At 55.8% G+C, this 27,328-nt stretch overlaps 3 protein-coding genes and 1 long non-coding RNA gene across 6 annotated transcripts in view; 2 read left to right on the top strand and 2 right to left on the bottom strand.

The window, feature by feature from the left end:
- Window positions 1-116: 116 nt before the first annotated feature.
- NAXE (NAD(P)HX epimerase) lies at window positions 117-2,379 on the bottom strand. Its single transcript, XM_025858847.2, has 6 exons — window positions 2,165-2,379; window positions 1,966-2,074; window positions 1,757-1,867; window positions 1,561-1,674; window positions 735-882; window positions 117-371 (listed from the first exon to the last, which is right to left on the bottom strand). Exons 1-6 carry the CDS (start codon window positions 2,362-2,364, stop codon window positions 169-171), a joined length of 885 nt encoding a protein of 294 aa, XP_025714632.2. The 5' UTR covers window positions 2,365-2,379; the 3' UTR covers window positions 117-168.
- Window positions 2,380-4,243: 1,864 nt separating this feature from the next.
- On the top strand, window positions 4,244-11,467 carry LOC141371748 (uncharacterized). Of its 2 annotated transcripts, none has more exons than XR_012376944.1 (3): window positions 4,244-4,485; window positions 8,772-8,912; window positions 11,341-11,467. It is a non-coding gene; the product is annotated as an uncharacterized lncRNA (long non-coding RNA). The 2 variants fall into 2 exon arrangements; XR_012376945.1 differs by lacking the exon at window positions 11,341-11,467 and adding an exon at window positions 9,321-9,401 and having other exon boundaries at window positions 8,772-8,921.
- TTC24 (tetratricopeptide repeat domain 24) lies at window positions 5,562-10,978 on the bottom strand. Its single transcript, XM_025858779.2, has 9 exons — window positions 10,276-10,978; window positions 9,893-10,096; window positions 9,195-9,323; window positions 8,952-9,064; window positions 8,528-8,626; window positions 7,546-7,631; window positions 7,288-7,394; window positions 6,412-6,508; window positions 5,562-5,973 (listed from the first exon to the last, which is right to left on the bottom strand). The coding sequence occupies exons 1-9, from the start codon at window positions 10,976-10,978 to the stop codon at window positions 5,892-5,894; spliced, it is 1,620 nt and encodes a 539-aa protein (XP_025714564.1). The 3' UTR covers window positions 5,562-5,891.
- A 2,691-nt stretch (window positions 11,468-14,158) lies between the features above and the next one.
- Window positions 14,159-27,328, top strand: part of IQGAP3 (IQ motif containing GTPase activating protein 3) — a 39,136-nt gene continuing 25,966 nt past the window's right edge. Inside the window, exons 1-7 of one of the 2 annotated variants that reach the window (XM_025858882.2) lie at window positions 14,159-15,014; window positions 16,190-16,689; window positions 18,777-18,864; window positions 24,072-24,228; window positions 24,860-24,937; window positions 26,181-26,257; window positions 27,194-27,261. In XM_025858882.2, the coding sequence (XP_025714667.1) occupies window positions 16,653-16,689; window positions 18,777-18,864; window positions 24,072-24,228; window positions 24,860-24,937; window positions 26,181-26,257; window positions 27,194-27,261 (505 nt within the window). In that variant the 5' untranslated portion in view covers window positions 14,159-15,014; window positions 16,190-16,652. Of the gene's footprint in view, window positions 15,015-16,189; window positions 16,690-18,776; window positions 18,865-24,071; window positions 24,229-24,859; window positions 24,938-26,180; window positions 26,258-27,193; window positions 27,262-27,328 lie in introns of those variants that run through there. The other variant, XM_073888556.1, reaches the window with a different exon arrangement.

Here is a 27,328-nt window from a genome sequence, read left to right on the forward strand (position 1 = left end):
CCCCCCTTGCCCGTTCTGTTCTCCTGGAGAGGTAGCGCTGTGTCTGCCGTGTTGCTCCCTGGCTCCTGCCCACCCCTTAACCTTTATTGCCAGGAAAGCTCCCAGGACTCCGTAGCTCGGGAGAGGGGCACTAAGTCTTTATTGGGAGGAAAGCACACCCCTCTTCCCTCACTGCAGACGGTAGACACACTCAGTGTCGGGGTAGGGCGGCAGATTCAGCTGGTACTTCTGTTCCAGAGCAGGTGGCACAAAACGACCTCCTAGGTAGTGGTAGCGACCGGTGAACTGGGTGGCAGACTTTTTGGGTGCTGTCAGAGAGATGAGCAAGTCTGGCTGGATCCCTCCGGAGTTCCCCTTCTCCACATCCCATCCTGGAAAGAGGGTGGTTTTTAGGAAGAGAGGAAGAAGTCTACTTCTCTTCCATACCCTGCTCTACCCTAGTCCTGAAGGAATGGGAGGCCCTCTGTGTCCCCTCCCGAGGAACTTGCATCCTCGAAGCTCCACGTACTCCTGGGCTTTGGTCTCTTGGATCCAACATATAACGGCAGTCCTGAACTCTGCTCCCTGGCCCTTTTGTGGAATCCATAAAGCTGTGTTCTGCCCCTCTAGACTCAACTTACTTTAAGCTTGGTCTGAGCCTTGGGTCGACAACGAGGACTCCTAGGTACCTGTTTCAAGATAGGGCAGGGTCCCAGCCCCAACCCCCCCACCCCCAACTTCCTTGGACCCAACACCTGAGGGAATGTCGATGCTTGCAATGGGCACCGTGAGCCCATTCAGGACATCCAGGATGCCACGGAACGGCTCCCGAACATCGCCTTTGAAGCTGAAGCCAAAGATGGCATCCACGACCAGCTCGTACAATTCGTCGATCAGCATGGGCTGTGATGGGGCAGAAGGAGGGGAAAGCATGTCAGAGCCAGCAGCTGCACAGACGTCCCTTAATAAGAGACAACGATCCTTTGCACACGCCACTCGCAGAGGCACAAATATCATTTCATCTCATTCAGAGGAAATGTCTAGGCATTCTGGGGCCGAGACTTCAATGCAGGTTGGTCACTGATTTAGGGCAAGCTGAGTCCAGACACGCTTTCTGTTCCGAGTGCCTGCCTGCCACTGGGGAGGTACAGTGTGGGACTCCTGCCTAAGGCTGGAAGTTAGGACAAGCCACTTGCCTTCTCTGCACCATCCCAGTCTATGTGTAGAATGTGTTAAACTTAAAAACAAAGTTCTCATTTCCCATCCTTAAATCCCTGTCCCTGCAGAAAGGGCTCAGGATGAGGCAGTCATTTCAGCCCCTGAGAGGAGTGGCTAGCGTGTTTACTGCCTACAGGAACAGGTCCTGACCTCAGGGAGAAAGGAGTGACTGTGGAAGTGAAGGGGGCAGGGGGTCCCCCCTACTCACACAGCACAGTTCAGGCACTCCCCCCGCAACTGTTAAAAGAGTCCACCCTCCAGAGAGGAAGATCAGCAAGTGAGCTCGGCCCGAGAACACGAGGAAGAGCAGGACACAGGCGGTGGTTGGGGGAGGAGGAGGGCACCCCCACTGGAGCCACCTACCTCTGGGGGCATTTCACCAAGGAAAGGGATGTCCATTTTCTGACACTGGGTCACCAGGGCGGTGAAGAGTGGCTTGTTCGGCCTTTTGGGATAATAAATGGTTGGCTGGTAGCCCTAGAGGAAAGCAGAGTGGTCGTCCAAGCCGGGATCCCGGAAGCCCCGCCGCCCCCGCCCCCGCCCCCGCCCCCATACTCACGAAGAGTTTGAGGTGCCGCGCACACACCAGGCCGTCTCCTCCGTTATTCCCGGGCCCGCAGATGACCAGGACCGCGGGGGGGTTCCGGGACATGGACGTGGGGGGGTAGGCCTGGAGGCGGGGCCAGAGGGCAGTCAGAGGGGCTCTGGGCGGCCCCGGGCCACCCTGGCCCGCTGTCCCCGCCACTCGTCTGTGCCCGGGCCACTGACCTTAGCAATGGCTGTGGCGCAGCTCAGCCCAGCCAGCTCCATGAGCTGATCCACGCTGAACTGGTACTCGTTAAACAGCTCCTCGTCCACGGCCTGGGCCTCCTCCTGGCTGCGGACACCCACAGCCTCAGTCCCGGCGCCCTGCGCGCCGCGCGTCCCAGCTCCCGCCCCCGAGCGAGCCCGTCCAGGCCTCGCCTACCTCAGGTACTTCACTGCCGGGCTCGCCATGCCCGCCGGCTCCCCGGGGCCGCCCGAGTGCGGCCGCCGCGTCCCCCACCACGCGGGCCCCGCGCGGCAGGAGCCGGTCTGGCCCGGGACGCGCCGCAGCTGCGAGCCCGCGGCCAGCAACCCGAAACCCAGCAGCGCCCGCAGCGCGGACATGGAGCTCGCCCGGCGCATGTGCGGCGCCCGCTCCGCCCCCCTGAAGGCGGGGTCGCGGCCTCGCCCCGCCCATTCGCGAGAGCGCGGACGCCGGGCCGCGCATTCCGGGGGGCGGGGGCCCTCGCTGCCGGTCACGTGGGTGGTAGTAGTTCCTCGGGCGCGATTGACCCCTTCGCGGGCCTGATGGCGGGGCGGGCCGCCCGGGCTCCTGGCCTGGCACTTCGCGGCTGAATGGACGGGGGCACCCCTGGTCTCGGCGTCCTGCGAGCACGCGATTCACGGGTGCCCGCGCTTGCAGAGCCGGCCCAGCGCCCGCGAGCAACGCGCGGGAGCGGAGCTCGCGTCTCGTTTACGCTGCCGGCGGTTCCGCGCTCAGGCTGGGGCGCTCCCGGTGCAGGGTCCATACTGGAGGGACGAGCGGGAGCGGGGCGGGGAGAGGAGGGGTGGCTTTATTCAGGAAGCGGGCGACCTGGGAACAGGGTGGACGAACACCTCAAAGCCCATCTTCTTCTTCTTTTTTTTAAAGATTTTATTTTTTGACAGAGAGAGACAGCGAGAGAGGGAACACAAGCAGGGGGAGTGGGAGAGGGAGAAGCAGGCTTCCCTGCTGAGCATGGTGGGGCGCCTGGCTGGCTCAGTGGGAGGAGCATGCGGCTGGTGATCTCCAGGTCATGAATTTGAGCCCCACCTTGGGTGTAGAGATTACTTTTGTTTATTTTTTTTTAACGATTTTTACTTTTAACTCACAACCCTGAGATCAAGAGTCACACGCTCTTTGGACTGAGCCAGCCAGGCGCCCCTAGGTAGCTTTACTTACATATATTTATTAGTCAGGATTCCCTATAGACCTATTAATTTGGAGAGATTCTGAAGATTCTTTTTTTTTTAACTTTATTTATTTAAGTAATCTCTACACCCAACATTTGGCTTGAACTCACGACCCCGAGATCAAGAGCCATACACTTTTCTGACTGAGCCATCCAGGCACCCCCTGAAGATTCATTTCTAAAACACAATGTGAAGCATGTTCTTTGAGCATGTGCCACATGCTAGCATGAATCAGCTCATTTTATCCTTGTGGCAACCGTGTTGTTATTCTCATTTTACGGAGGAGGAAACTAAGGCTCCAAGATGTTGACTCGCATGCCCAATGATACAGTGATAGCTGTCCGTGGAGCTAGGATCCAAGCAGCTTGAGCTAGAAAGCAGCATTCCGAAAGGTACTGCCTTCTGCAAGTGCAGAAATAGGTAAAGCATGGTCACTGCTGACCTCCTTCTGATGAGATGTAAGAATAAAATAGTGACACACACATACCCCACCACATGCCCCCAGAAGTTATAAGACAACCACCGGAGGGCTGTCTCCAGGAAGGTGGAGCTGAAGACCTACTCCATCTTATCACTGCCTTTCAGACTTGTAGAGTTTCTTTGGGAAATGCCTTTAAAACCAATTTAGGAAGGACATAGGGATCGAGCCCCTGCTGAATTCCAGATGCTTACATATTTCATCGTGTCAATCCTATGACGTAGTTTTATCCTCACATTATAGCACAGAGAGGTAATTTTCCGAAGATCAAATAGCTATTAAATGGTAGAGCCAGGGACGGTTGATACGGAGTTGGCCTGACCCAGTGGCAATATTCCCATGTGGTAGGTGCTGCTACCTGTTCCTCAAAATCCATTCTCTTCCTTTGGCAACGGAACCCCTGAGTTGTATCTGGCGGCGTGGCTGCCCAGCCAAACACTACATTTCCCACTCTCCCTTGCAGCAGCAAGGCACCTGCATGTGACTACACGCTGGCCAATGAGGGCTGAGCAGAGATGATGTGCAACTTGCAGGGTCCTCCCTTTGAAAAAAGGCTTGTTTGCCTGTACTTCCCCTTTCCCTCTTCCCGGCTGGAAGGAAGGCGCTCCGCCGTGGGCGGGCAGCCATTTTAGACCAGGGTGTGGGAATCCTGTGTCAAGGACGGCAGAGCGCCCTGCGGACTCCCCGGGCTCCGTGAGCCGGGGCTGCTTTCATGAGAGAGGAACAGAGCTGTCTCTGCTTAAAGGCAGGGTTACGTTGGCCTCTCTTACAGCAGGTGAACCTGCATCCCAGTCAAGACATTTTGAATGCCTGACAAGATGCTAATAAGGAAGGTGAGCAGCTGCGTCCCCCCCTCCGCCCCCCCCCCCCGGCTGCCAGTTCCGTGCTCGGCACATGCTAGGTCCTCAAAATCTCAGGGTGAAGTGGTTCACGGTGTAGTAGAAGCCCTCTTCTACTATGGAGAATGGGGTATCTTATTTCAACTTAAATAAAAAATGCATCCATTTGCCATCTGTCAAAGTGTGGCCAGGGTCTTCTCTTTGAGCCCGGGGCTGGAGCTCTCCATCCTTCCTCGTGAACCTCATTAGGGGTCACCTGCGATTTCCATTTTGCTTCCTTGAGGTGGAACAGTTAATGGTGTGTTTGAAGCAATCCAAGTGCAAAAATTCATCTAGATTTTTACTATTTTGCCCCAAAATGTGATAATCGCCTTGCTCACATCTAATTTAACAGTTTTTGAATTGACTCACCTTAATCAAGACTTCCAAGGATTCAACTTCGTTTTCATACAAACAGTGCCTGTTTTCACACTTAGTTCATCAATTTATGTAATATTTAATCAAATCACGAACTACAAGAACGCATACACCCAGCATAAGCACATTTGGTACCAACACAATCGACTCCTGGTAAGCATTAGCGTAAGTGGGGTAGCAGGGCTGCACGGCATTCTAGAAGGTGCTCCCTGCCCGGGTTTGAATCCCGGCTTCTCCACTTACTAGTTGTGTGGCCGGGGAGGACACACTCGTTTTCCTCGTCTGTGAAAGGGGCTCATCTGCTGTGAGGACTGCAGGAGAAAACACTTGGGAAGCGCTCAGAGCAGAGTGGTGTGCGCTGAGTGATTAGCACATCTTACAAAATGTGGCCGCTGACAGCAGCGACCGACAGGCCTGAGGGGCTGCCTCCCCAACCCGCGACTTTCATGGAGGCGGTGGAGTCCGTCAGTGGGCTAAGATGTGTCCTCTGTAGTTTAGATCCCCATTTCCCCTTTGAGAAGATGGAGGTCTGGAGACAGTCCGTGATGGCAGCCTCCTGACCAAGATGTCACAGCTTTTAACCGACTGAGCCACCCAGGTGCCCCCCCCCCTTTTTTTTTTTAAGATTTTATTTATTTATTTGACAGAGAGAGAGAGAGATGTCACAGCTTTTAGAACTGGAAAGGGCCTCGGCAATCATGAGGTGTGGATCCAGAAGGAAGAAAGGGAAATTCACTGTCCGTTTTCCCCTTTTTCTTTTGCCCGTTGAGTCCAAAACTCCCAACAAGGAGCAAACTGAACACCTCAGCGCCCAGACTGCAAAGGCCCTGTTCAGCCGACATAGGAGGGCACGTGGTGGTGGTGTTCCATTCTGTGTCCATAGGGCACTGAACAACCGGGAGGAGGCTTGATCCCAGAAACCCCTAATGTTTGTGTGTTGGGGGGGTCACACAGAGGCCATATTCAGGGCCAGCAGAGTGGGGTCACATGATCACACAGAAGCCAGACTCCGTGGGTCTCCTCTGAGGGTTTCTGCAAGGGGTTTCCCTGGGCCAGCTGGACGACCTGTGGGAGGCAGGGAGGGGCTTGCCAGTGGGGTGGCTGGGGAGAGAGCAGAGGGCAGCCTGCTCTCGCTGCAGGTCCTGTTGCCCTCCCTGGCCCTCATCTCGGCTGCTGGGCCCCAGGGCAGGAGAGGGAGGCTTGAGCGCACGCTCCCACCCCTGGCCCTGTTCAGTTCAGCAGGATTCTCCCTCTCTGGGAGGCCTCCAGTCAGGCTGTGCAGGAGACAGCGGACGCCACAGGCTTCCAGAGCTGGGTGAGCATTGTTCATATCGTTCAAGGCCAAAGACAGAGAGGCTCCAAACACTAGACCCACAAGTACTGGGCCACATCTTGCCCTGGTTTGAACGGTGATCATGATCATGTTCCATTAAAACCATCCAAAGCCACGTTCCCTCCCACTTCTTTTATCCATCCTCAAGGCCTCCCCCCCCAGGGACCCACCTATTGGCTTTGGGGCCACCTGGTACCGGAATGCCAGGTTGCTCCATTTGGAGGGGGCCTTGGCCTCCCAGCAGGAGATGGGCCCCAGGTCCTGGACCTGGATGGAGAGAGACAGTCACATTTATCACAGGCCTCTCCGCACCAAGAACCACACGGTGGAAAGAGAAAGCTTGGGAGAAGAGCAAGGACGGCGGGTGCCGGGATGCGTGCCCTGGTCACTGACACGGAGGTTGCGCCAAAGCCAACACTCTGTACCGGACAGGTGTTTAACTGCAACTCTCTGCTGCCCGGAGACGAACACACTATAGACCAAACAGGGAATTCCAGTCTGAATAGCCAGTAGCCAGGGGCTCTGCCCCCAGAGGTTGAAGCCTCTGGGGGGAGCTGGTAAACAGTGAGCTAGGGCAAGATCAGCACCCAGTACCTGGCAGTAGGCTCTCAATAAAACTTGGTGCTCTAAGATGCACAGTTCTAGAGGCTAAGAAAGCCGTGCGAACCAGGAGGAGAGGTGACTGTGGAAGGGTTCAGGGAAACCGGCCAGGGTCTCAAGACCTGAACGTACACTCGCGGATACACCCCTAAGCCGGTTCCCTTTGCTCCCCACCATTCCCAGACTTCAGCGCTGGGGAGGTCCCAGGCTCCAGGTGCCGCCAGGCCCCCAGCCAGGGCGGGAAGGGGCAGAGCAGAAGTGCTGCGCAGGTGAGTGGGGCTCCAGGGTGGGGGGGGGTACACACTGGAGGTGTGCAGCCAGCGGGTGGGAGAGGGCTGGTCGGCCCCCGGGGGCAGACCGGGGCAGGGGCCTCCAGAAGGTGTTGGGGGAACGCTCCCATTTTCAGGGAGGAGATGCACAGTTGGGGTTGGCCTGCTCCCACTCACACTCCAGTCTCTGTGCCCAAGACACCATGGGGACATGGGGTGGCGGCTGGTCCTCTCTCTCCTCCTGGCCCTCCATGCACTCTTCTTCTTCCCACACACGCGAAGACCTAGAGGGGCGGGGAGCAGGGGACAGAGCGGCACTGGGCCAGCCACCTCCTCCCTGGGGTACCCACAGGCCCCAACCCCCCCCCCGCTGGCTGCACGCCTCCAGCGGGGTCCCCCCCCCCACCCTGGAGCCCCAGCCCCACCCCCACTCACCTGCGCAGCACTTCTGCTCTGCCCCTTCCCACCCTGGCTGGGGGCCTGGTGGCACCTGGAGCCTGGGGCCTCCCCAGTGCTGAAGTCTGGGAGTGGTGGGGAGCAAAGGGAACCGGCTTAGGGGTGTATCCGCGAGTGTATGTTCTCTGCACAGGCTATGGCCCCACAGAGACACAGAAGTGCTGTGGGCAGCCTGGGGCGTGCCACCCATCTGAGAGTGGAAAGCTGTGGTGAGGTCTCTGCTAGTGACTCTCAGGTTAGAACCAGGCTCCCGACTATCAGGCCTGGCCAGAGCCCAGCCTCCACCCCACCCTGCCTGGGGCCTCCACGGGCAAAGTCCCAGAAAGTTGGTGGCCGCCAGTCCTCTGCCTGGACCAGACTAATTTAATTTTGCTCACAAATTATAAATACAGTGTCCTGGTCTTTAAGAGAAGACATAAACCCCATTAAATAAGTAGAATAAATATTAAAGTATAATTTTAATTCCTGGGTGGGGGGTTGGTTGCCTGAGGGTATCTCAGGGTGTGAGGCACAGGACCTGCAGAGAGGCTGGGAGGCAGAGAGAGGCTGGGGGGAGCCAGAGAGGGAGGGGGCGGTGGAGACCCACGGAGAAGTGCCCCCAGCCAGGGCGGCCAGAAGAGGAACCTCGCTGGAGCACTGCCCCCACCCTGTGGCCTTTTGGAGAACTGCAGCCAAGGACTGGCCGGTTTCCGCCTCCTCCGAGCGGTAGGGCTCAGCATCCTTGATTGCATCTCTGTGTTCAGCTGCTGGGCTTGTTACCACCCAGGCAAAGGCCTGGCACAGCCTAGCGCTGGGAGACAGGCCAGAATCCCCTGCCCACCTTCCCACCCCCGGTGTCCTCGGAAAAGTGATCTGTGTCCCCTACGCGGGCTCAGGGGCAGATGAACACACGGGCCAGTGCAGCATCCCTGAGGGGTCACCTCTCCACACCCCCAGCTCCCTGTCTGAGGGGTCACCTCACCGGGGTGTACGTGGGGACAAGCCCAGCCTGGGCCAAGTGGGTCCTCATGGCGTCTGCCAGCTTGGCCACCAGCCGGTCCCGCACAGAGTCTGGCTCCTCCTGGGGAGAGGGTGGATAATGAGGGGATGGGGAAGGTCTGGGCTAAGCGGTCCTCTGGGATTAGGGAAGCAAGAAACTGGAGAGGGAGGAGGGAAGGGGGCTTTGTCTTCCTTTCTTTTCTACGCCATCCCCGTGCCCTTGTCAGGATCCTGCTACCACCTGCCCAGAACTGCGAAGAGACAAGCTCTTCCTCACAACAGTGTGCCCGATGCGTGTTTGGTGTGTGGATGGAAGGCAAGAAGGCAGAAGGCAGGACAGTCAACAGAGGAGGCCTCCTGGAAGCGTGGTGGGAAGAGTTAGGTTCTGGGATGGGGGGGGGTCTCACCTGACTCCGGGCCAGCGCTTCCTTATAGAACCGCAAGGCCTGGTCGTGCTGCCCCAGTCTGGCTGCTGCAGCTCCCAGCCCCTCGCAGGCCTGCCACTGCCCCTTCGTGTCCCCTGGGGAAGGGAGCCCGGGAGGTCCTCTCATGGGTCCCTGCACCACTGACCCTCCCTTCCAGAGGTCTCGCCACCAGTCCCCGGGACCCTCGGCCTGGCCCCCTTGCCAAGCCACCTGCTAGGCCCTCACCGGTGTCCCGGGCAGCCTGTAGGGCGTGCAGATAGCTGTCTCGGGCTGCTCTGTGGTCCCCCAGCTGGCTCAGTGCAAATGCTAGGCTGCCGAAGCTCCAGCCCTGCTCCCGCCGCTGCCCCACAGAGCCTGATGACAGAGGGGACCTTGGCTGCTGAGGCGTCCCCCAGCAACCAGGGCGGGCTCCCAGGAGTCCTGGCGCTTAGCCCCAGCACGCCTCCAGGTGCACCCCGGAGACCTCAGCTCTCAAAAACCAGCCTCTCCTCAGGCCTGAGTTTGGGCATGAACGCGTCTCCCCCACCCCCACCCCCGGCTGGCTGGAGCCATGCGACAACCCAGTGAGGCAGGCAGGGCAGGTATCGATGGCTCCCTGCTTACCTGGGTGGGAACCGAAGCTCGGAAAGCCGAAACCACTCGCTGAATGTCACACAACCATTCAGTCGGAGGAGCCCTGCTCTCCCGGCTGGGGCTCTTCCCAGTGCCCACTGCCGCCTTCCCAACCACAGGCCTCGGCCTCTGGGCCCTCACCCTCCCTGTCCTGTCTGCCTACCCCCTCTCCTGCACCCCCAGCCCTCACCGCCTGGTTCTGGGCTTTCCGGCCCCATGCCCTGTCCTAAAGGTCTGTCCACTCTTCCGCCCTGAGCCCCAGCTGGAGCCCCTCTGAGATCCTATCCCATTCCCCAGGCCCTGGTACCCACCGTGCAGGTCAGCGGCCTTCTGGTGAAAGTCCCGGGCTTCCTGATAGTTGCCGAGGGCACTGTGGGCCGTCCCAAGGTTTCTCAGCACCGTGGCCTCCTCTCCTGGCCCCCGGCACAGGGGCAGGGCCCGCAGGAAGGCCTCTGCTGCTAGCGGGAACAGTCGGAGCTGGGAGTAGGTCAGGCCGAGGTCGTTATAGAGCTGCCCTGGAGGGCATGGCCAGGGTCACCGGTAGCCAGGTCAGCTGCTGCTGATGCTGTACTGGTATGGCCCCTGTCCCACTCTCCTGGGGCCCTCCGCCCCTTTCCCCTGCACCCCACCTCTCAGAGCATCACCTGGGCTGCATATCCCCAGACCCCATGCCTCCTCTGCCCAAGGGCCTCACCCAGCAGTCCCCGCTCAGGGCTCCTCTCGGCAAGCCTCTGGCTCTCCTCCAGCACCTGCAGCACTTCAGCCACCCCATGCTGCCCGCTCTCTAGCATACACCCCGCCACAGCCCCCGCGGCCAGGGCTGCAGCCTGGGGCTGCCCTGCTTGGGCATAGGCCCGGCTAGCCTCCTGCAGACAGTGGACTGCTAGCTCAGGCTGTCCCAGAGCCTGGTAGCAGGCTCCCATTTTTGCCTGGGCTTGCCCCTCGTCGCCGAGTGGCCGGTAGTGACCCAGGGCCCTGTGGTACCAAGCCAAAGCTTGAGGCAGTTTGCCCAGGGCCTGGTAGGCCAAAGCCACGTTGAAACACTGGTCACCATGACACCCGCCCTGCGCCTTCTCTTGAGGTTGGGCTCGCAGGAGCAGCTCAAGGCCTCTGGCTGGGTCCCCAGTCTCCACGTAGGCGGCCCCCAGGTTGAAGGCACAGGCCCGGAGAACAGGGGTGTCCCGAGTTTGTGGGGCCTCAGAGGCCAGGATGAAGGCCCTCTGGAAGCTGGTCAAAGCTTCGTGGTTCCGGCCAGCCAGTAGGGCTCCGTGGCCAGCCCTGGTGAGGGCTTGGATGCTGGCCTCTTGCTGTGGCTGCTTTCTCTTCTTTTTCTTCTTGGAGGTTGAGGGTTCAGGCTCAGGCTCTTGGGGGGCATCCTCAGGGTTGGAGAAAGACATAGTGCTGACAATGGGGAGCAGAGGGGTCACTATGTCACCCTTGGCTTCCTCCAAAGCAGGATCCCTCCAGCGTTACTCAGCCCCACCCCTGCCCTGTTGTGACCCCAGGGTTTCAAGGGCTTCTCTCTGCAATCTTCCTCTGCTTCATCAATCCTCCTGGGGCCGTATCAACCCTTACTCCAATGTCCCAACTCATTCTTAGTCCTTTGGGACCCAGTTCAAGTAACAGCACCCTCCGGGGAGCCTCCTCCCTCGGCCACCTGGGTCCGTCTGGACTCCCAGAGCACCTATGCCCGTGTCTTTCACAGCATCGATCATGCCAGGTTAAAGTTGCTGACTTCCTGGTCTATCTCCTCTCCTAGATCTGGAGCAGCGTGAAGGGGCTGGCGCACAGTAGGTCCCCCGTAAATGTTCATCGAATGAGACGGACACAATGATGCAAGTGTACCTAAAGCCACTGAGCTGCGCACTTAGAAATGGCTTAGCAAGCTAAAAGTCGTGTTACATATATGTTACCACAATTAAGAAAGTCCTCACTGAAGGAATAAGTGAATAGACAGGTGAACAGAGTATGCAGAGCCTCTCTCCATCACCTTCACACTGTTCCTCCACAGACACCCACCCGCTCACAAGGACGGGTGCTCCTGCTGCCTGATCCCAAGGTGTAGATCAAGGCAGTCGAGCAGACACTCTGGTGAGCACCTGCGGTATACCAGGAGCCACAGGGCACTAGGGACACAGAGCTGAACAGGCTATTGAATTGGCAAGGAGTCAGCTTGGCAAGGAGGACGCTGTCTCTCCATTCACCACCCACGCCCTATCTCAGGGGACCTCTTTCTCCATGGCTGGCGAGTTCTGGTCCCCCAGCGCCCTGCTCTGGTCTCAAATATGCTTTTCCCCATTAAGATCTCTCCCCTGGAAAGGCAAAGCCTTTTCCTGAACTCTCCTCCCAGGAACCGGGGAAAGAGGTGGCAAAGACTCAGGCCTGGGCTCTCAGCCCCTCCCCTTTCCTTCGTCCTTCCCCTCTTTTTTAGGAGAGGCAGGAAGAGGTGATTCTCTTTTTAAAGAAATTCCCCCTGCAACTAAGAACACCTAGGAATCTTGCCTTCAAGGCCCTCATCCCTGGGGCATTCCTAGCTACCCCCACCAGGCCTTGGGGCCCCAGCCACGGGATGCCTTACCTCCCTCGATCTTCTCTGCGGCTGGCTTTCTGGAATGGTCCCTCTGGCTTGGGTTACCTCGCCAAGCTCTGAGCTCAGAGCCCTGGAGTTACCAGACAACCAGGTGCTGCCCTCCACTCCTAGGAATTTTTTGACGGACAGCTCAGGCGCCCTATCTTAGGGCTGCACCACTGGCCGTGGTCTGCAGTTACCTGGATTCCATCGCCCTTCCTGCCCCCACTTCCCTTCACCGCTGCGCACCTCTCAGTCCCCCACTGAAAGCAAGGAATCAAAGCGTGATGGCTTGTTACCAGTTACAACCTCAGGGATCGTCTGTCCCATACCCTCATTCTAGGGAGGAGGGGACCAGGCTCAGAAAGCAGGTGGGACCTGATGAGATCACAGAGCAGCTGTGCAGCTGGGATCAGACCCCCGGCTTTCTGATTCTAGGCTAATTAGCCTAGGGTTCCTTCCACTGCACTGTGGTTGCAAACTTTAATGAGGCCTGGGCGGTCCTAGATGTTAACCCTTCCACACACACAGACACACGTACAAGCGTGCACACACACACCTACGCACTGTGCTTCTGTGGGGTACATTTCACATTTGCGAGCAGGGTTAAAGGTTGGTGGTCATCAGAAGAGTCTCTTGGCTCCCGAATCCTTTCCCCGGCTCTGCTGATCCACAACCTCCACGCTCTGCTTGATGAGAGGCGAGCAGGCCCCAGGACGACGGGCACCTACGGCGCTAACTCACGAAGGGTGGCCTGCAGCACAGAGCAAATGTCCTCATTTACTGGCGGAGAGGTCTCTTTTAAGTAAGGAGGCCTTTGCCAGAAACAAAATTACAAGGAAGGGGGCGCCTGGGTGGCTCAGATGGTTAAGCATCTGCCTTCAGCTCAGGTCATGATCCCGGGGTCCTGGGATCGAGCCCCGTGCCAGGCTCCTTGCTCAGCAGGAAGCCTGATTCTCCCTCTCCCTCTGCCTCTCCCCCCCTGCATGCTCGCTCTCTCTCTCTGTATCTCTGTGTCTCAAATGAATAAATAATAATAATAAAAAAATTACAAGGAAGTCGCTAGACCCCCCTGCACTGGGCAGCCTTTGCTGAGGGCCTGCCGTGGGCCCTTACTGTGCTGGGTGCCACCGACAGGGCCCATGGCCGAGGTGGGCTTTCTCAGCTGCCCACGGGCTGGCCTCCAGGACACCACCAGAGCCTGGCCAGGGCCGGGCAGCTCAGCCCATGGCCACTCAGCAGGCTTCCCTTAAAGGGAGGGATTTGGGGAGGGGGCAGGGACTGAAACTAGGCTCGCCAGGTTCCGCTGACCTCTCAATGACCTAGGGAAAGGATCCCTAGGTCCTTTCTGAATCATCTGCTTGTTTGATTCCCACTTTATTTATTTTGTTTAGAGATTTTATTTACCATTTGCAACGACGTGGTTGGAACTGGAGGGTGTCACGCTGAGTGAAATAAGTCAATCAGAGAAAGACATGTATCATACGACCTCACTGATATGAGGAATTCTTAATCTCAGGAAACAAACTGAGGGTTGCTGGAGTGGGGGGGGTGGGAGGGATGGGGTGGCTGGGTGATAGACATTGGGGAGGGTATGTGCTATGGTGAGCGCTGTGAATTGTGCAAGACTGTTGAATCACAGATCTGTACTTCTGAAACAAATAATGCAATATATGTTAAGAAAAAAAAAAGAAGAAGATAGCCGGAGGGGAAGAATGAAGGGGGGGGAATCGGAGGGGGAGACGAACCAGGAGAGACGATGGACTCTGAAAAACAAACTGAGGGTTCTAGAGGGGAGGGGGTGGGGGGATGGGTTAGCCTGGTGATGGGTATTAAAGAGGGCACGTTCTGCGTGGAGCACTGGGTGTTATGCACAAACAATGAATCATGGAACACTACATCAAAAACTAATGATGTAATGTGTGGTGATTAACATAACAATAAAAATTTTTAAAAAAGATTTTATTTATCTATTTGACAGAGAGAGACACAGCGAGAGAGAGGGAACACAAGCAGGGGGAGCGGCAGAGGGAGCAGCAGGCTTCCCGCGGAGCAGGGAGCCCGATGTGGGGCTCGATCCCAGGACCCCGGGATCACGACCTGAGCCGAAGGCAGACGCTTAACGACTGAGCCCCTCTGGCGCCCCGGATTCCCACTTTAGGCGACGTACCTTGCTACTGTCTCCTCACTTGGCTTCCAGGCTCCACTGTGTCCTGGCCCCTGTTCTTCCCCTTTGCTGGGCCCTCTGTCCACCCCTTGAACACAAACAATCCCCACCCCTCTGCCCTTCGCTCTCTTCTTACTTTACAGACACTTCCACGAACCTTCCATCCACTGCTCTGATTTCCCCACCACTCATAAGCCAGCCATTTCTAAATGTAGATTCTAGACTTGGCTTGTCCACGCGAAATTCCCGTTTCCCCCCATCTACCCATCCCCTGTCCCCGGTGTTAGCCGGTCCACCACCAACCCGGTCTGTCAGGTGGGAGGTCCGTGACCCTCTCTGCTCCTGTGCTCAGCCCTGCCGCAGGCTCAGCCCCTGAGCCCTCTCCGCAGAGCCCCCCCGCCCATCCCGGCCGTGTTGCAGCAGGGAGGAGGCACAGCTGTGGGAACTGAAGCCTGGAGCCGCACTCTCTGAGTTTGTGTCCTGGCCGCACTGGTTTTTAGCTGTGTGACATTCCTGAGCCTCAGTTCCCTCGTCTGTATTATGAAGCTCAAACGAGATGAGGCTAAATATGGCTCCAGCATACAATAAACACTCAGCGCCTGTCACTGCAGGAGTGGTGCCTAACACGGCCGGTTTGCGAGAAATACATCTCCTCAGGCCCTGTATCCAGCCCCTGTTGCCCTGGATGGTGAACACAGTGTGAGTCAGCTGGGATTGCCCCCTCCTTTCTCCCACAGTGGAGGCCAAGTTGGAGGGAGTATGAGATGCTAAGACTTGAGAGGGAAGGCCCATCGGGTCCTTAGCCACCTATTTACAATCCACCTGGCCCTCTCAGCTCCAGGGGCCCTCAATCCAAGTAGAAGGGGGGTAGCTCACCCAGGTCCTTCCTTTCTGGCTGGGTTGGGGGTTTCTGTACATAAGGGCCTCATTACACAACTGTTCCCTGTCAGGGTCCTGGGCTGCCCAGGTCCTTCCCAGAAAGCAGGGAGTGGGACCTCGGTCACCAGGAGTCTAGATTCTCTCTACTTTCCTGCGTGGTGAGCAAAGGAGATCCCTTCTGGTCTCAGGGAACGCCCACCCCCTTCAAACCCCACATCTCCTTCCATTTTGTCTCAGCCCTGAGTCTCCTCTGTTCCTCTGAAGGTTTGGATATTTTCAGTTTTCTACCCTTTCAAATCTCTCCCCGGAGGCTAGGAGCCTAGGCTGCTTTGCCGCTTGACTGGGGCTTTGGTGGGTGGGAGGGAGGGTAAAAGGAGAGATGCCGGATGAGGGAGGCCTATTAGATAATACAGCAAAAAAAAATTTTAGGGCAGGTGTCATCATGTTTTTACTAGTTCAGACCTGCCTGTCTTTTGCCTGTGCTGCTACTGAAGGCGCTCCGTCGGTCTCTGCCCCTAGCCTCACCCTGCTCCAAGCCCCTGCTGCAAAAGGAGTCCTTGTAACATACAAACCTGGCCTTGACCTATGTGGAACGTGTCCTTCGGCTTGTGGCTGCTCCTCAGCCGGCTGCTGCCACTGGCCGTGCCCCTCCAGGCTCTCTTCCCGCCTCTCCCTGACTGAGCTCTGTCTGTCTGTACAACTGCACTGATTTTCATTTCCTGAACTCCCTTCTTGCTCTCACACGTGCTCTTTCGCTGACTGAAATGCCTCTCTCCTTCAGGCTGATGAATTCTTGCTCCCTCTCCAACCCAGATCAGCTGTCACCTCCACTAGGAAGTCTTCCTGCCCTTCCCTGCCCTTAACCTCATTACAGCAGTGACCTCAACCCTCTGAATATCGCAGACCTCCAATGTATTTGACTTTATGTCTGTCATTCATTCCAGAACAGCAGGCTTTAGGGCATTAATTATGCTGACTTTTTTATTTTTTCAGTAATCTCTGCACCCAACGTGGGGCTCGAACCTACAACCCCCAGATCAAGAGTAGCATGCTCTGCCTACTGACCCAGCCAGGTGCCCCTAATTATGCGTATTTCTCTCCGCATCCGCCCCGTCTAATTCAGTGCAGGGTGGTCTGCAAGCTAGCAGGGGCCCAGAAGGCTACAGGAGGCGGAGCGGCGTTCGTGGGAACACTAGGGGTAAATGATGGAGGCAAGGGCAGCCGAGGAGCCCTAGAGGAACTGGAGACCGCTGGGCAGGGAGCGGAAGGCTGCTCCCGTTGCCCCCGAGGGCCTCCGCCTCCGCCCCTGGCGGCGCTCCTGCCGCGGCGCCTGCGCCGCCTGGAACTACCAATCCCAGCGGCCCCCGCGGCTCGGGCCGGAAGTGCTGTCCGGCTGCGGCGACGGTGAGGGCGGCGGCCCGGCGGCGGGAGATTCAAACCTGGAAGGAGGAGGATCATGGAGCGGCGGAGAGCGGGCGCGGGCCCCGCGCTGTGTGAGTGCGGAGGGGGCCGAGGAGGGCGGCGGGCCTGCGCCCCGCGGTGAGGGAGCCCCCAGTCGGGTCTCCGGCGGGGTCGGGTGGAACCGGGAGCGGCGAGACGCCCCGACTCCGCCGCGCTTCAGGGCTTTGCAGAGTTTTCCCCCTCGTTCCCACATTCTGGGGCTGGGCGAATGTGGGTGGTCTGGATGGCCCCATAAGAAGGCAGCAGTTACGGACGGCAGGCATGCTTGCCAAGCGCCGCCAGGGGACAGGACGCCCGGAGAGCCTGGCTTTCGACGCCGCGTTGAGACCGCGTCTCCCACTGCGGTGGGAAGTAGCCGGGAAGCTTGTTTCAAATGCACACTCCTCAGCCCTGCCCCGCGGCTGCAGCCCCAGTGGGTCGGGGCCCATTGTCTGCATTTGTAACAAGCACTGTGGGCTTTTTACAGGTAATTATGCAGGTAGTCCACGGACCACACTTTGCAAAAACACTGCTTTAGAAAGAGACTGGGGTCAGGGATTGGACGGCAGAAAGGTTGCTCTCTGACCTTCTGAATGAAAGGCAAAATCTCCTTCTTCCCGCCCTTCCCCCTTGTTGCCAGTAGGGTTCAAAAAACAAAGTCTGTGTTCTCAGATCTGTTGAAGGAAAGCTAGTTCCGGACCTGAGAAGCACAGGAGGTCCAACTTTTTCCAAGGCTCGTGTGTGTGTGTGTGTGTGTGTGTGTGTGTGTGTGTGTGTGTACAAAGCCCTGCCCATCTCACACAGCCCTCAGTTCATAACTCTGAGGTGATGTCATTCGCTTACTGGTTTATTTTCCATGCTTAGCAACCAGCGCTTATTCCTTGTACACACCCTTGAAGGAACTGATGGATTTTCTGCAGTTGGCCGGTGCTTTCGGATCTGAAAGTGGATGGGGTGTGTGTGTGTGTGTGTGTGTGTGTGTGTGTGAACTTGCTCAACTGTCCATTCCAGTAAGCCCTGCCCCTCGTCCAAATCATGTTGCAGGATATGCAATCTAAGGACATAAAGAGTAGGATTAAGTGTTGGGTCAAAGACAGACTTGTGTCCCTTCAACCCCTTATGTTTATTTCTCGTGTGTGTATGTGTACAACCTTCTCTCTCCCTAAGTTTGTATTGTTTTCCCCAAGGAGAGTCGAAGGGTGGGAGACAGGAGAAGGGCAAGAGAAAAGGAGGCTGAGGCTAAAGCAGAATGTGTGTGCTGCCTCATCCAACGGATTTGGGGATTAGGATTGTCTGCATTTTATTTAGCTTGGACATTATTTTCCTGCTCAGGTGACTTAAACCAAAATGGAGGGTAAAGATATCTTCGTGATCTTTTAAGATTCTCTGTCCTTCCACTTAATCCCAAGCGAGTGCCCTTTCCCACGTGATTTCCTTTGTTGAACTACCTTTCCCCCCTTTCCACCTGTTCGTTCTCTAAGATCCTACTCATGGGTAGAACCCTTTGCTTCGTCTGCGGCTTGCATCGTCTGTGGTTATAATCAAACCTGTCACTTCAGGAATTGGAATTTTTCCCTTGTGTGTTTTTCTTTTCTAATGCTAATCTGTGTTTCTTGAGAGTAAGGATCCGCTGGCCCAGGGCCTGACAGACAGAAGGTAGTGCCTGAATGAATGGTTGTTGAATGATGAGTCCCAGTCGGTCCTGTTAGCCTCGCCTCTGGGAGGGGTCCTGAGGAGGCTGACACGGGTCCAGGTCTTGGAGAACTCAGAGGCTGTTAGGGTTAAAATAAGGGGCTGTGTTCCCAGCCGTGGAGGAGCCTGGACATCTGTGCTGGGAGCCCTGAGGGAAGGACTTGAAATACATGGGAAGGAGGGGTCAGGAGATGGCTGGAGGGAAAGGGGAGGGAGCACCTCTGACACGGGGGAGCCCCCTGCTAAGGGGGTGCCGACCACGGCAGCTTCATGGGATGGGGGCCGGAGACTGGAGCCAGGGGTGTCGGGAAGAGGGGGACGGATGTGTGAGAGGTACTTCAGGTCTCCGGGCAGAGTTGCCCAAGAACGTCTGCTGAGAAGAAGCTTCAGCGCTATGGCCCTTTGTCTAATGCTCCTCTCCTCGACCTTGTCCCCCTTCACTCCTCAGATGAACGCCTCACAGCTGAGGAGATGGATGAGCAGAGGAGACAGAATGTTGCCTATCAGTACCTGTGCCGGCTGGAGGAAGCCAAGCGGTGAGCAGAGGGACTGCCCGCTTCCGGTCCCACCCTTCTGCTTGCCCACCCTGCCCACCCCGGGCACCTGCCCCCTGGCTGATACAGGAGAGGAGGCATTCTTTTTTTTTTTAAGACTTTATTTTGTTAGAGCAGTTTCAGGTTCAGCAACAAGAGGAAGACAGAGATTTCCCAGGTGCTCCCGGCCCCCATTGTCAACATCTGTAAGCGTGGCACATTTGTTACAACTGATGAACTCACCTGGACACGTAGTCTCCCCAGGTCCGTGGTTGACCTTAGGGATCGCTCTTGGTGTTGTACGTTCTGTGGGTTTGGACAAATGGTGAATGATATGTATCCACCATCACAGTATGTTGGAGTAGTTTCACTGCCCTAAAAATCCTCTGTGCTCTGCCTCTTTGTCCCCCACCCCCCGCTTGGCAGCCACTCCTCTCTTCTGTCTCCATCATTTCTCCATTGTTGGAATCATACAGTACGAGCCTTTGCAGACCGGCTTCTTTCACTTAGTCATATGTATGTGAAGTTCCTCCATGTCTTCTCGGGGCTCGACAGCTCATTTCTTTTTGGCGCTGAATGATTTTCCATTGTCTGCATGTACCGCAGTTTATTAATCTATCACCTACTGAAGGACATCTTGGTTGCTTCCAAGTTTTGGCGGTTATGAATGAAGCTGCTATACATATCTGTGTGCAGGTTTTTGTGTGGACATGTGTTTTAACTCCTTTGGGTAATTAGCAAGGAGCATGATTGCTGCATCGTATGGCAGGAGTATGTTTAGTTTTGTAAGAAATCACTAAACTGGGGTGCCTGGGTTGCTCAGTCGTTGGGCGTCATCCTTCGGCTCAGGTCATGGTCCCGGTGTCCTGGGATCGAGTCCCGCATCGGGCTCCCTGCTCGGCGGGAAGCCTGCTTCTCCCTCTCCCGCTCCCCCTGCTTGTGTTCCTGCTCTCGCTGTGTCTCTCTCTCTCTCTCTCTGTCAAATAAATAAACAAAATCTTAAAAAAAAAAAGAAAGAAAGAAATCACTAAACTTCTTTCAAAGTGGCTGCAGCATCTCGCATTCCCATGAACTGTGACCGAGAGCTGTTGCCGCACATCCTCATCAGCAGCCGGTGTTGTCAGGGGTGCAGATTTTGGCCATTCTAACAGGTGTGCCGTGGAATGTCATTGCTTTCATTTGCACTTCCCTGATGACATACAGTGGGGAGCTTCTTTCCAGGTGTTTATTTCCCGTCTGTGCGTCTTCTTTGGCAAGGTGTCTGTGGCCCATATTTTAGTCAGTTCTTTTTTTGTTGAGTTTTGAGTTGTGTGTGTATGTGTCTGTTTTAGTAATCTCTGCGCCCAACATGGGGCTCAAACTCATGACCCCGAGATCAAGAGTTGCATGACCTCACTGACTGAGCCAGCCAGGTGCCCCATTCTTTGTGTATTTCAGATACTCGTCTTTTATCAGATAGGTGTTTTGCAAATCTCCCAGAGTATGTCTTGTCTTCTCATTCTCTTTTCTAGAACAGAAGTTTTTTTTTTTTAAAGATTTTATTTATTTATTTGAGAGAGAGAGAATGAGAGATAGAGAGCATGAGAGGGAAGAGGGTCAGAGGGAGAAGCAGGCTCCCCGCTGAGCAGGGAGCCCGATGCGGGACTCGATCCCGGGACTCCAGGATCATGACCTGAGCCGAAGGCCGTCGCTTAACCAACTGAGCCACCCAGGCGCCCCAGAAATTTTTTTTTTTAAGATTTTATTTATTTATTTGAGAGAGAGAATGAGAGCCAGAGAGCACGAGAGGGAAGAGGGTCAGAGGGAGAAGCAGACTCCCCGCTGAGCAGGGAGCCTGATGCGGGACTCGATCCCGGGACTCCAGGATCATGACCTGAGCCGAAGGCAGTCGCTTAACCAACTGAGCCACCCAGGCGCCCTAGAACAGAAGTTTTTCATTTCATTTATTTATTTATTTTTAAGATTTTATTTATATACTTGAGAGAGAGCAAGTGAGCACGTGAGCAGGGTGGGGAAGGGGCAGAGGGAGAAGCAGACTCCCCACTGAGCAGGGAGCCTGATGCGGGGCTCGATCCCAGGACTCTGGATCATGACCTGAGCCAAAGGCAGAGGCTTTTTTTTTTTTTTTTAAGATTTTATTTATTTGACAGAGAGAGAGACAGCAAGAACAGGAACACAAGCGGGGGGAGTGGGAGAGGGAGAAGCAGGCTTCCCGTGGAGCAGGGAGCCCGATGCGGGGCTTGATCCCAGGACCCTGGGATCATGACCGGAACCAAAGGTAGATGCTTAATGACTGAGCCACCCAGGCGCCCCACGAAGGTAGAGACTTAACCAACTGAGCCACCCAGGCGCCCCAGAAATTTTTCATTTTAATTAAGTCCAGCTTATCAATTATTTCTTTCAACGATTGTGTCTTTGGTGTTGTGTCTAAAATGTCATCGCCTGGGGTGGGGGTGGGCAGGGAGTCATTGCCAGGGACACCCAGCTGGCTCAGTCAGGAGAGCATGAGCATGCAACTCTTGATCTTGGGGTTATGAGTTCAAGCTCCACGTTGAGCAGAGAGATTACTAAAAAAAAATTAATTAATTAATTAAAAAATAAAAAGTCAGGGCGCCTGGGTGGCTCAGTCGTTAAGCGTCTGCCTTCGGCTCAGGTCATGGTCCCAGGGTCCTGGGATCGGGCCTCGCTTCGGGCTCCCTGCTCCGCGAAAAGCCTGCTTCTCCCTCTCCCACTCCCCCTGCTTGTGTTCCCTCTCTCGCTGTGTCTCTCTCTGTCAAATAAATAAATAAAATCTTTAAAAAAAAAAATCAACATATGAATTGTTGAAACCACAACAAAATAAACAAAAACAATCTTTAAAAAAATAAATAGATAAATAAATAAATAAAAAGTCATCACTGCACTGAAGGTCACCTGGGTTTTTCCCTGTGTTCTAGGAGTTTTATAGTTTGGCATTTTACATTTAAGTTGATCCATTTTGAGTTGATTTTTGTGAAGGGAGTAAAGTCTACATCTAGATTTATTTCTTTTGCCATGTGGACGTCTGGTTGTTCAGCGCCATTTGTTGGAGAGACACCCTCTGCTCCATTGGATTGCTCTGCTCCTTCATCAAAGATCAGTTGACTGTTGTTCTGTGGGTCTGTTTCTCTTCATTCTGTTCCACTGGTCTAACTTTCACTGAAAGCACACTGTCTTGATTACCGTGGCTAAGGTGGGCGGTGTCAATCCTCCAACTTTGTTCTCTGCCTGCAATATGGTGTTGGCTATTCTGGATCTTTTGGCTCTCCATACAAACCTTCAAATCAGGGGCGCCTGGGTGGCTCAGTTGGTTAAGCGACGGCCTTCAGCTCAGGTCATGATCCTGGAGTCCCGGGATCGAGTCCCGCATCGGGCTCCCTGCTCAGCGGGGAGCCTGCTTCTCCCCCAACCCTCCCCCCCTCATGTGCTCTCTCTCTCTCTCTCTCTCTCATTCTCGCTCTCTCAAATAAATAAATAAATCTTTAAAAAAAAAAAAACAAAAAACCTTCGAATCAGTATCTTGATATCCACAAAATGGGAGTCTGTTTGGGATCGAACTGAATCCGTAGACCCTTTCCGCCCACGAGTGTGGGGTATCTTTCCACTTAGTTTGGTTTTCCTTTGATCTTACTCATCAGGGTTTCATAGTTTTCCTCAGAGATCTTGTACATATTTTGTTGGATTTATGCCTAAGTATTTCATTTTTGGGGTGCTAACGGAAACCGTATTGTGTTTTTAATTCCAAATCCCACTTGTTCATTGCAGTGCATAGGACAGTGACTGACTTTTGTGTGTTAACCTTGTGTCCCACAGCCTTGTGTGAGGTTTTGTGTTGCCTTCTTTCAGAGTTTCCACCTCGACGGTCATGCTGTCTGTGAGCAAAGACAGCACCACAACCTTCTATCCCCCGATATTCTTCGGCACCTGTCTCTAAGTGTATGGACGTCTGCTCACGTAATAACCACAGCACCATCCTAATACCCAGAGAAGTTATTCATTAATCCTTGGAAGATCAACACCTGGCCATTTTCAAACTTTCCTGATTGTCTGGAAAAATAACGTATTTTTCAGTTGGCTTATTCAAATAAGGATCTAACAAAGCTCACCTATTACATTTGGTGGTTGTGTCTCTTAAATCTTCTTTAATCCAGAATAGCCCCACCTCCCCGTAGCAGCCCTTTATGTCACTGACTTGGTGAAGAAACCGGCTCGTCTGCCGTGTAGACGCCTTACATTCTGGGTTTGTCTGTTTGCTTCCTTGTGTCCACCGGCTTGTTCCTCTGTACCTCATGTTTCCTGCAAATGGATGTTGCCTCTAAAGGCAGCATAAAATGCTTCATTCTTTCCTTTTAATCAATACTATATTTTTAACATTCTCCAGAAAAGCAGGTAGCGTGGGTAGACAGGACATCAGGTGTCTGTGGCCGGGAAGGCATAGAGCGAGGTGTGACTGGCTCTCTTTGAAGATGGAGGTTTTCCGGTAGGCGTCTGTGCATGGAGAAGTTTGGAGGCCCCATGCCCCCCCCTCATGCCACCATCAGTAACAGTATGCTTCACGTGTCTTCCCCCAGCGTGCTCACATCGTCAGCTCACGCACGCCCTGTGCAGCCCCGGCAGCTGCCCCCTGAGGTAGGGAGGGCGGCCGCACTCTCCTCGGTTTGCAGGTTACGCAGTAAGGCTCCGAGAGGTGTTGGGGGCGGGGAGACGGTGTGCAAAGCTGCTCTTCCGATTCCAAGGGCTCTGGCCTTTCTGTCCCTTTGTGCTGCGCCCTCCCATCAACCCCGGGGGTTCCCCACGACCCCCGTCATCATCAAAGCCGAGTTCTGAGCTGTGTAGATGTGACCCTCAGGCCTGGGTTCTCAGAAAACACACAGAGTAAGAGCAGTGAGCGGTGGGGTGTGACCGTCGTGCCAGCCACACTGAGAGACGGTCTAGCGTGCCACGGGTATGGGCCTCCCCGCGGATGCACAGGTTCAGGATCTGTCAGGGAAGATTTCCAGGGGTGAGCAGGGGCTGACGACTGGCCATTCCAGTGCTTAGGGTGGCTTGGGGTCGGGGGGTAGCAGCCAGACCACAGGCAGGGAGGGGAGCCGAGAGTGGGGGCTGGCACAGGGGTCAGAGGCCCTTCTGTGTTGGGGTGGGGGTAGGTGCCAGAGTGGTTGGCAGGCGCTCTCCTGCTCTTGTGCCTTCAGCTGGATGGAGGCCTGCCTGAAGGAGGAGCTTCCTTCCCCGGTGGAGCTGGAGGAGAGCCTCCGGAATGGAGTGCTGCTGGCCAAGCTGGGCCACTGTTTTGCGCCCGCCGTGGTTCCCTTGAAGAAGATCTATGATGTGGAGCAGCTGCGGTACCAGGTGGGGAAGGGCGGTCTCTACCTTCCAGCCGCTTCCTCTCAAACTCCCCCTTCTCCTCAAGGCTGTGACAGTAGGGTGACCGTATGATTTACTGTCCAGACCTGGACACAGTTGAGGATGAAAGGGGGCACTATCAGTCACTGCACGGGGCCAACAGGAGTGGCTGGGGTCCCCAGCCGGACACTGTGTGCGGGCTTTAGCAGCAAGGGACTCTTGCTAGGTGGGCCCTGAGACGCCCCAGGTAGGAGACTTCTAAGCAAGTTGGCACTCAGAGGCTTGTGGGCTTTGCCACCATAACGGTACTCCCGGGCCCATTGCCCCTTCCCTGCGCCATGGCCAGCCCAGCCCTTGTCTCCTTCCTGTCTCACCTCTGGACTCCCCTTTACTCGGAAGCCTTCCTGGGTTGTTAATCCCACATCTGTGCCTTCCTTCCTAAATGTCCTGCAGTCAGCCATTCCTGGCAGCTTCCATCTGTCCTGGGGGGCCGGGGGACGGAATATGAGAAACCAGTAGGCCAGGGTCCTGTGGCTCCCTCTGCCCTTCAGGCCTCCAAGCTGTGGTCTGGGCTCTGCCCACAGGGAACCCTGAGAACCATAGAAATAAGATTCTCGTCTCTTCCCTTCCCTTTTAGGCAACCGGCTTGCACTTCCGGCACACGGACAACATCAACTTTTGGCTGTCTGCGATAGCCCACGTCGGCCTGCCTTCGGTAACACTGGGCCTCAGGATTGGGGTTCATCTTTGCTCTCCACCAGCCCCCAATCCCCGCATGCATGCTTTGTCTCCCCGGGACCCTTCGGCTCTCACCGTCCTGCATCTCCTGAACACACTTAATCAGAGGGTTTTGATGGCGCTGCCTGTCTCTCAACCACGCCGCTTGGCGCTGCCTCTCCTTCTGTGGGCGGGGCAAGTGGAGGGAGATGGAGGCTCCCTGACCCAAGCCGTGGCGTCCCCGTTAGTGAGCGAGGCCCCCACGTGGCGCAGGAGACGGGCTTACGTTAGCTAGCCTTCTTCCTGCCAGCTTCAGGGCGCGAAGCAAGGGCATGCCACAGGCTACGTTCCTCAGGGGTGGACTCAGAAGCCTGGGCCCCAGACCCCTGCTGGACATGTCCTGCATGTCATCTGGCTCTTTGGACCTTACATGTTTCTTGACTGTAAAAGGGGCATGTTGATCCATGGACGGCTTGTCAGGAGGACCGGATGATCTGCACAGTTCCCTCTGAGAATTGTAGAGAACTGGACGCATTAGGGCACACTAGGACTCTACAGTGTGTCTCCTCTTCTGGGGAACTGAGGAGGTGGCAGTAAAGAAAGACTTGGTGGGAGGTGGGGGCAATAGATGCATCTGTCCTCAGTGAGGCGGGAACACTGTGACGTCTCCTAGGAATCTAAAGTAGCCAAGAGCTTTTGAGGTTAGACCTCACTAGTCACCAGGGGGCACGGCCATGCCTCCAAGGGCTCGGCTCTTCGGGGGCCCCCACTGCTCAGAGGCCTCTGGCTTAGAGGCAGGGATGAGTGCCCTGCCCCCTCTGTGGTCCCTGATAGCATGTGCCTCGTTGGGCCTCTGCGGGAGCGTGGCCACCTGTCTGGCGAGAGTCCAAGGCGAGGGGCACAGGCTCGCTGTGTCTCTAGGATGGACAGGGGGCCTCTTTCTCCTGGAGGATACGTCCCTTGTCCTATAACCTCGACCACCCTGCCTGTGTCTGGTGAGCCCAGGGCTGTGTGTCTGGCTGGGCTTTGGTTCAGTATGTGGCCCCAGGGCCTTTCTTTAACACTGAGTGTGTGGGTGCAGTGCCGGCTGTAAATGGCTGGGGAGACTGACCAAGAAGCCCCAGGCAACAAAGGGACACACAGCCCACCCAGGTGGGAGAGGAAGACCGTTCCTCAGCCCCTCTCTCTATGGCTGGTGCTGCGATGTTTCCAACGGCAGTGACTGCTGGCTTCCCCTCCAGACCTTCTTCCCGGAGACCACAGACATTTATGACAAGAAGAACATGCCCCGGGTGATCTACTGCATCCACGCGCTCAGGTGAGAGACCCCAAACTTTTGTCCTCCGGTTTTCTCTCGGTGGATGCAACCAATAGTCCGCAACAGACGTTGGAGCAGGAAGGAGGGCGGATAGGCCACAAGGAGCACTTCTTAGGAGAGGGAGACTTTAGATTTTTATAGTTGTGTCTAGATTTATGTGTGTGTTTTTTTAAAGATTTTATTTGAAAGAGAGAGTGTGTGCACATGTGGGTGGGAGGGGCAGAGGGAGAGGGAGAAGCGGACTCCCCGCTGAGCAGGGAAACCGCCCCCCCCCCTCGCCAACTGGGGACTCGATCCCAGGACCCTGAGATCATGACCTGAGCCGAAGGCAGACGCTTCACCAACGGAGCCACCCAGGCGCCCCTCATGTGCATGTTTGTGGACACGTGTGTGTGTGTGTGTGTGTGTGTGTGTGTGTGTGACTCATGGGGGTGAAGAAAAGGGCAGCAGGGAAGGGTCTTCCACTTGTGTCCTGGGCACAGAGGAATCAGAACAGACCCCATCAAGGGTGTCGCGTGCAAGTCACTTAGTAGGAGTGGTGACGGCTGTCTGGTTCTATCCACGGCCAGCCATTAGCAACCAGTGGCTAAATCTTAAAGTGACCAACCTGTCCCTGTGTCTGCCACGTCGCCTCCTCCTGACGTCATTTCCCACGTCCATGTGCCTGGTCCTGCGGGTCTCTGCTTACGATGCCCCATCTCTGAACACTGAGCTGCTACTGCCATGTGCCCTTCTCTGGGAAGTCCTGGTCACCCGATCTCTTGAGCATCCTGTTTCTTCTGTAGCACTTTTCTCAGGCTCACTTCCAATAATGCCACTCCCTGTGGACCGGGGGGGCCTTGGTCCCCACGTCCAGGTCCCTGTGGCATCTCGTGCAGACCCATGCATCCAGCGCGTCAATGTAAATAAGCCCCAATGCCTTCCCTTCTTTTCCAGTCTCTTCCTCTTCCGGCTGGGACTGGCCCCTCAGATACATGATCTGTATGGGAAAGTGAAATTCTCAGGTGAGCCCGGCCCCTTCCCCTGCTGCTTGTGTGGGCACGGTCTTGGGGGCTCGGGTCCTGAGGAAAG

This window comes from Callorhinus ursinus, unplaced genomic scaffold (assembly GCF_003265705.2).
Source record: "Callorhinus ursinus isolate GAN/ISIS: 27379988/994484 unplaced genomic scaffold, GSC_fseal_2.0 scaffold92, whole genome shotgun sequence".
NCBI classification, from domain to species: domain Eukaryota; kingdom Metazoa; phylum Chordata; class Mammalia; order Carnivora; family Otariidae; genus Callorhinus; species Callorhinus ursinus.

Bases quoted from the DNA above. Each gene is read 5' to 3' on its own strand.
- TTC24 (XM_025858779.2), bottom strand. From the start codon at position 10,978: ATGTCTTTCTCCAACCCTGAGGATGCCCCCCAAGAGCCTGAGCCTGAA. The intron at 7,395-7,545 runs GTGAGTGGGGGT...CCGCCCCTCTAG, and splicing joins AGAGCAGAAGTGCTGCGCAG to GTCTTCGCGTGTGTGGGAAG. The intron at 6,509-7,287 runs GTGAGTGGGAGC...CTCTCCATCCAG, and splicing joins TTGGGCACAGAGACTGGAGT to GTCCAGGACCTGGGGCCCAT.
- NAXE (XM_025858847.2), bottom strand. From the start codon at position 2,364: ATGCGCCGGGCGAGCTCCATGTCCGCGCTGCGGGCGCTGCTGGGTTTC. The intron at 2,075-2,164 runs GTAGGCGAGGCC...GGGTGTCCGCAG, and splicing joins CCGGCAGTGAAGTACCTGAG to CCAGGAGGAGGCCCAGGCCG. The intron at 372-734 runs GTGTTGGGTCCA...CCCTCTTTCCAG, and splicing joins AAGCATCGACATTCCCTCAG to GATGGGATGTGGAGAAGGGG.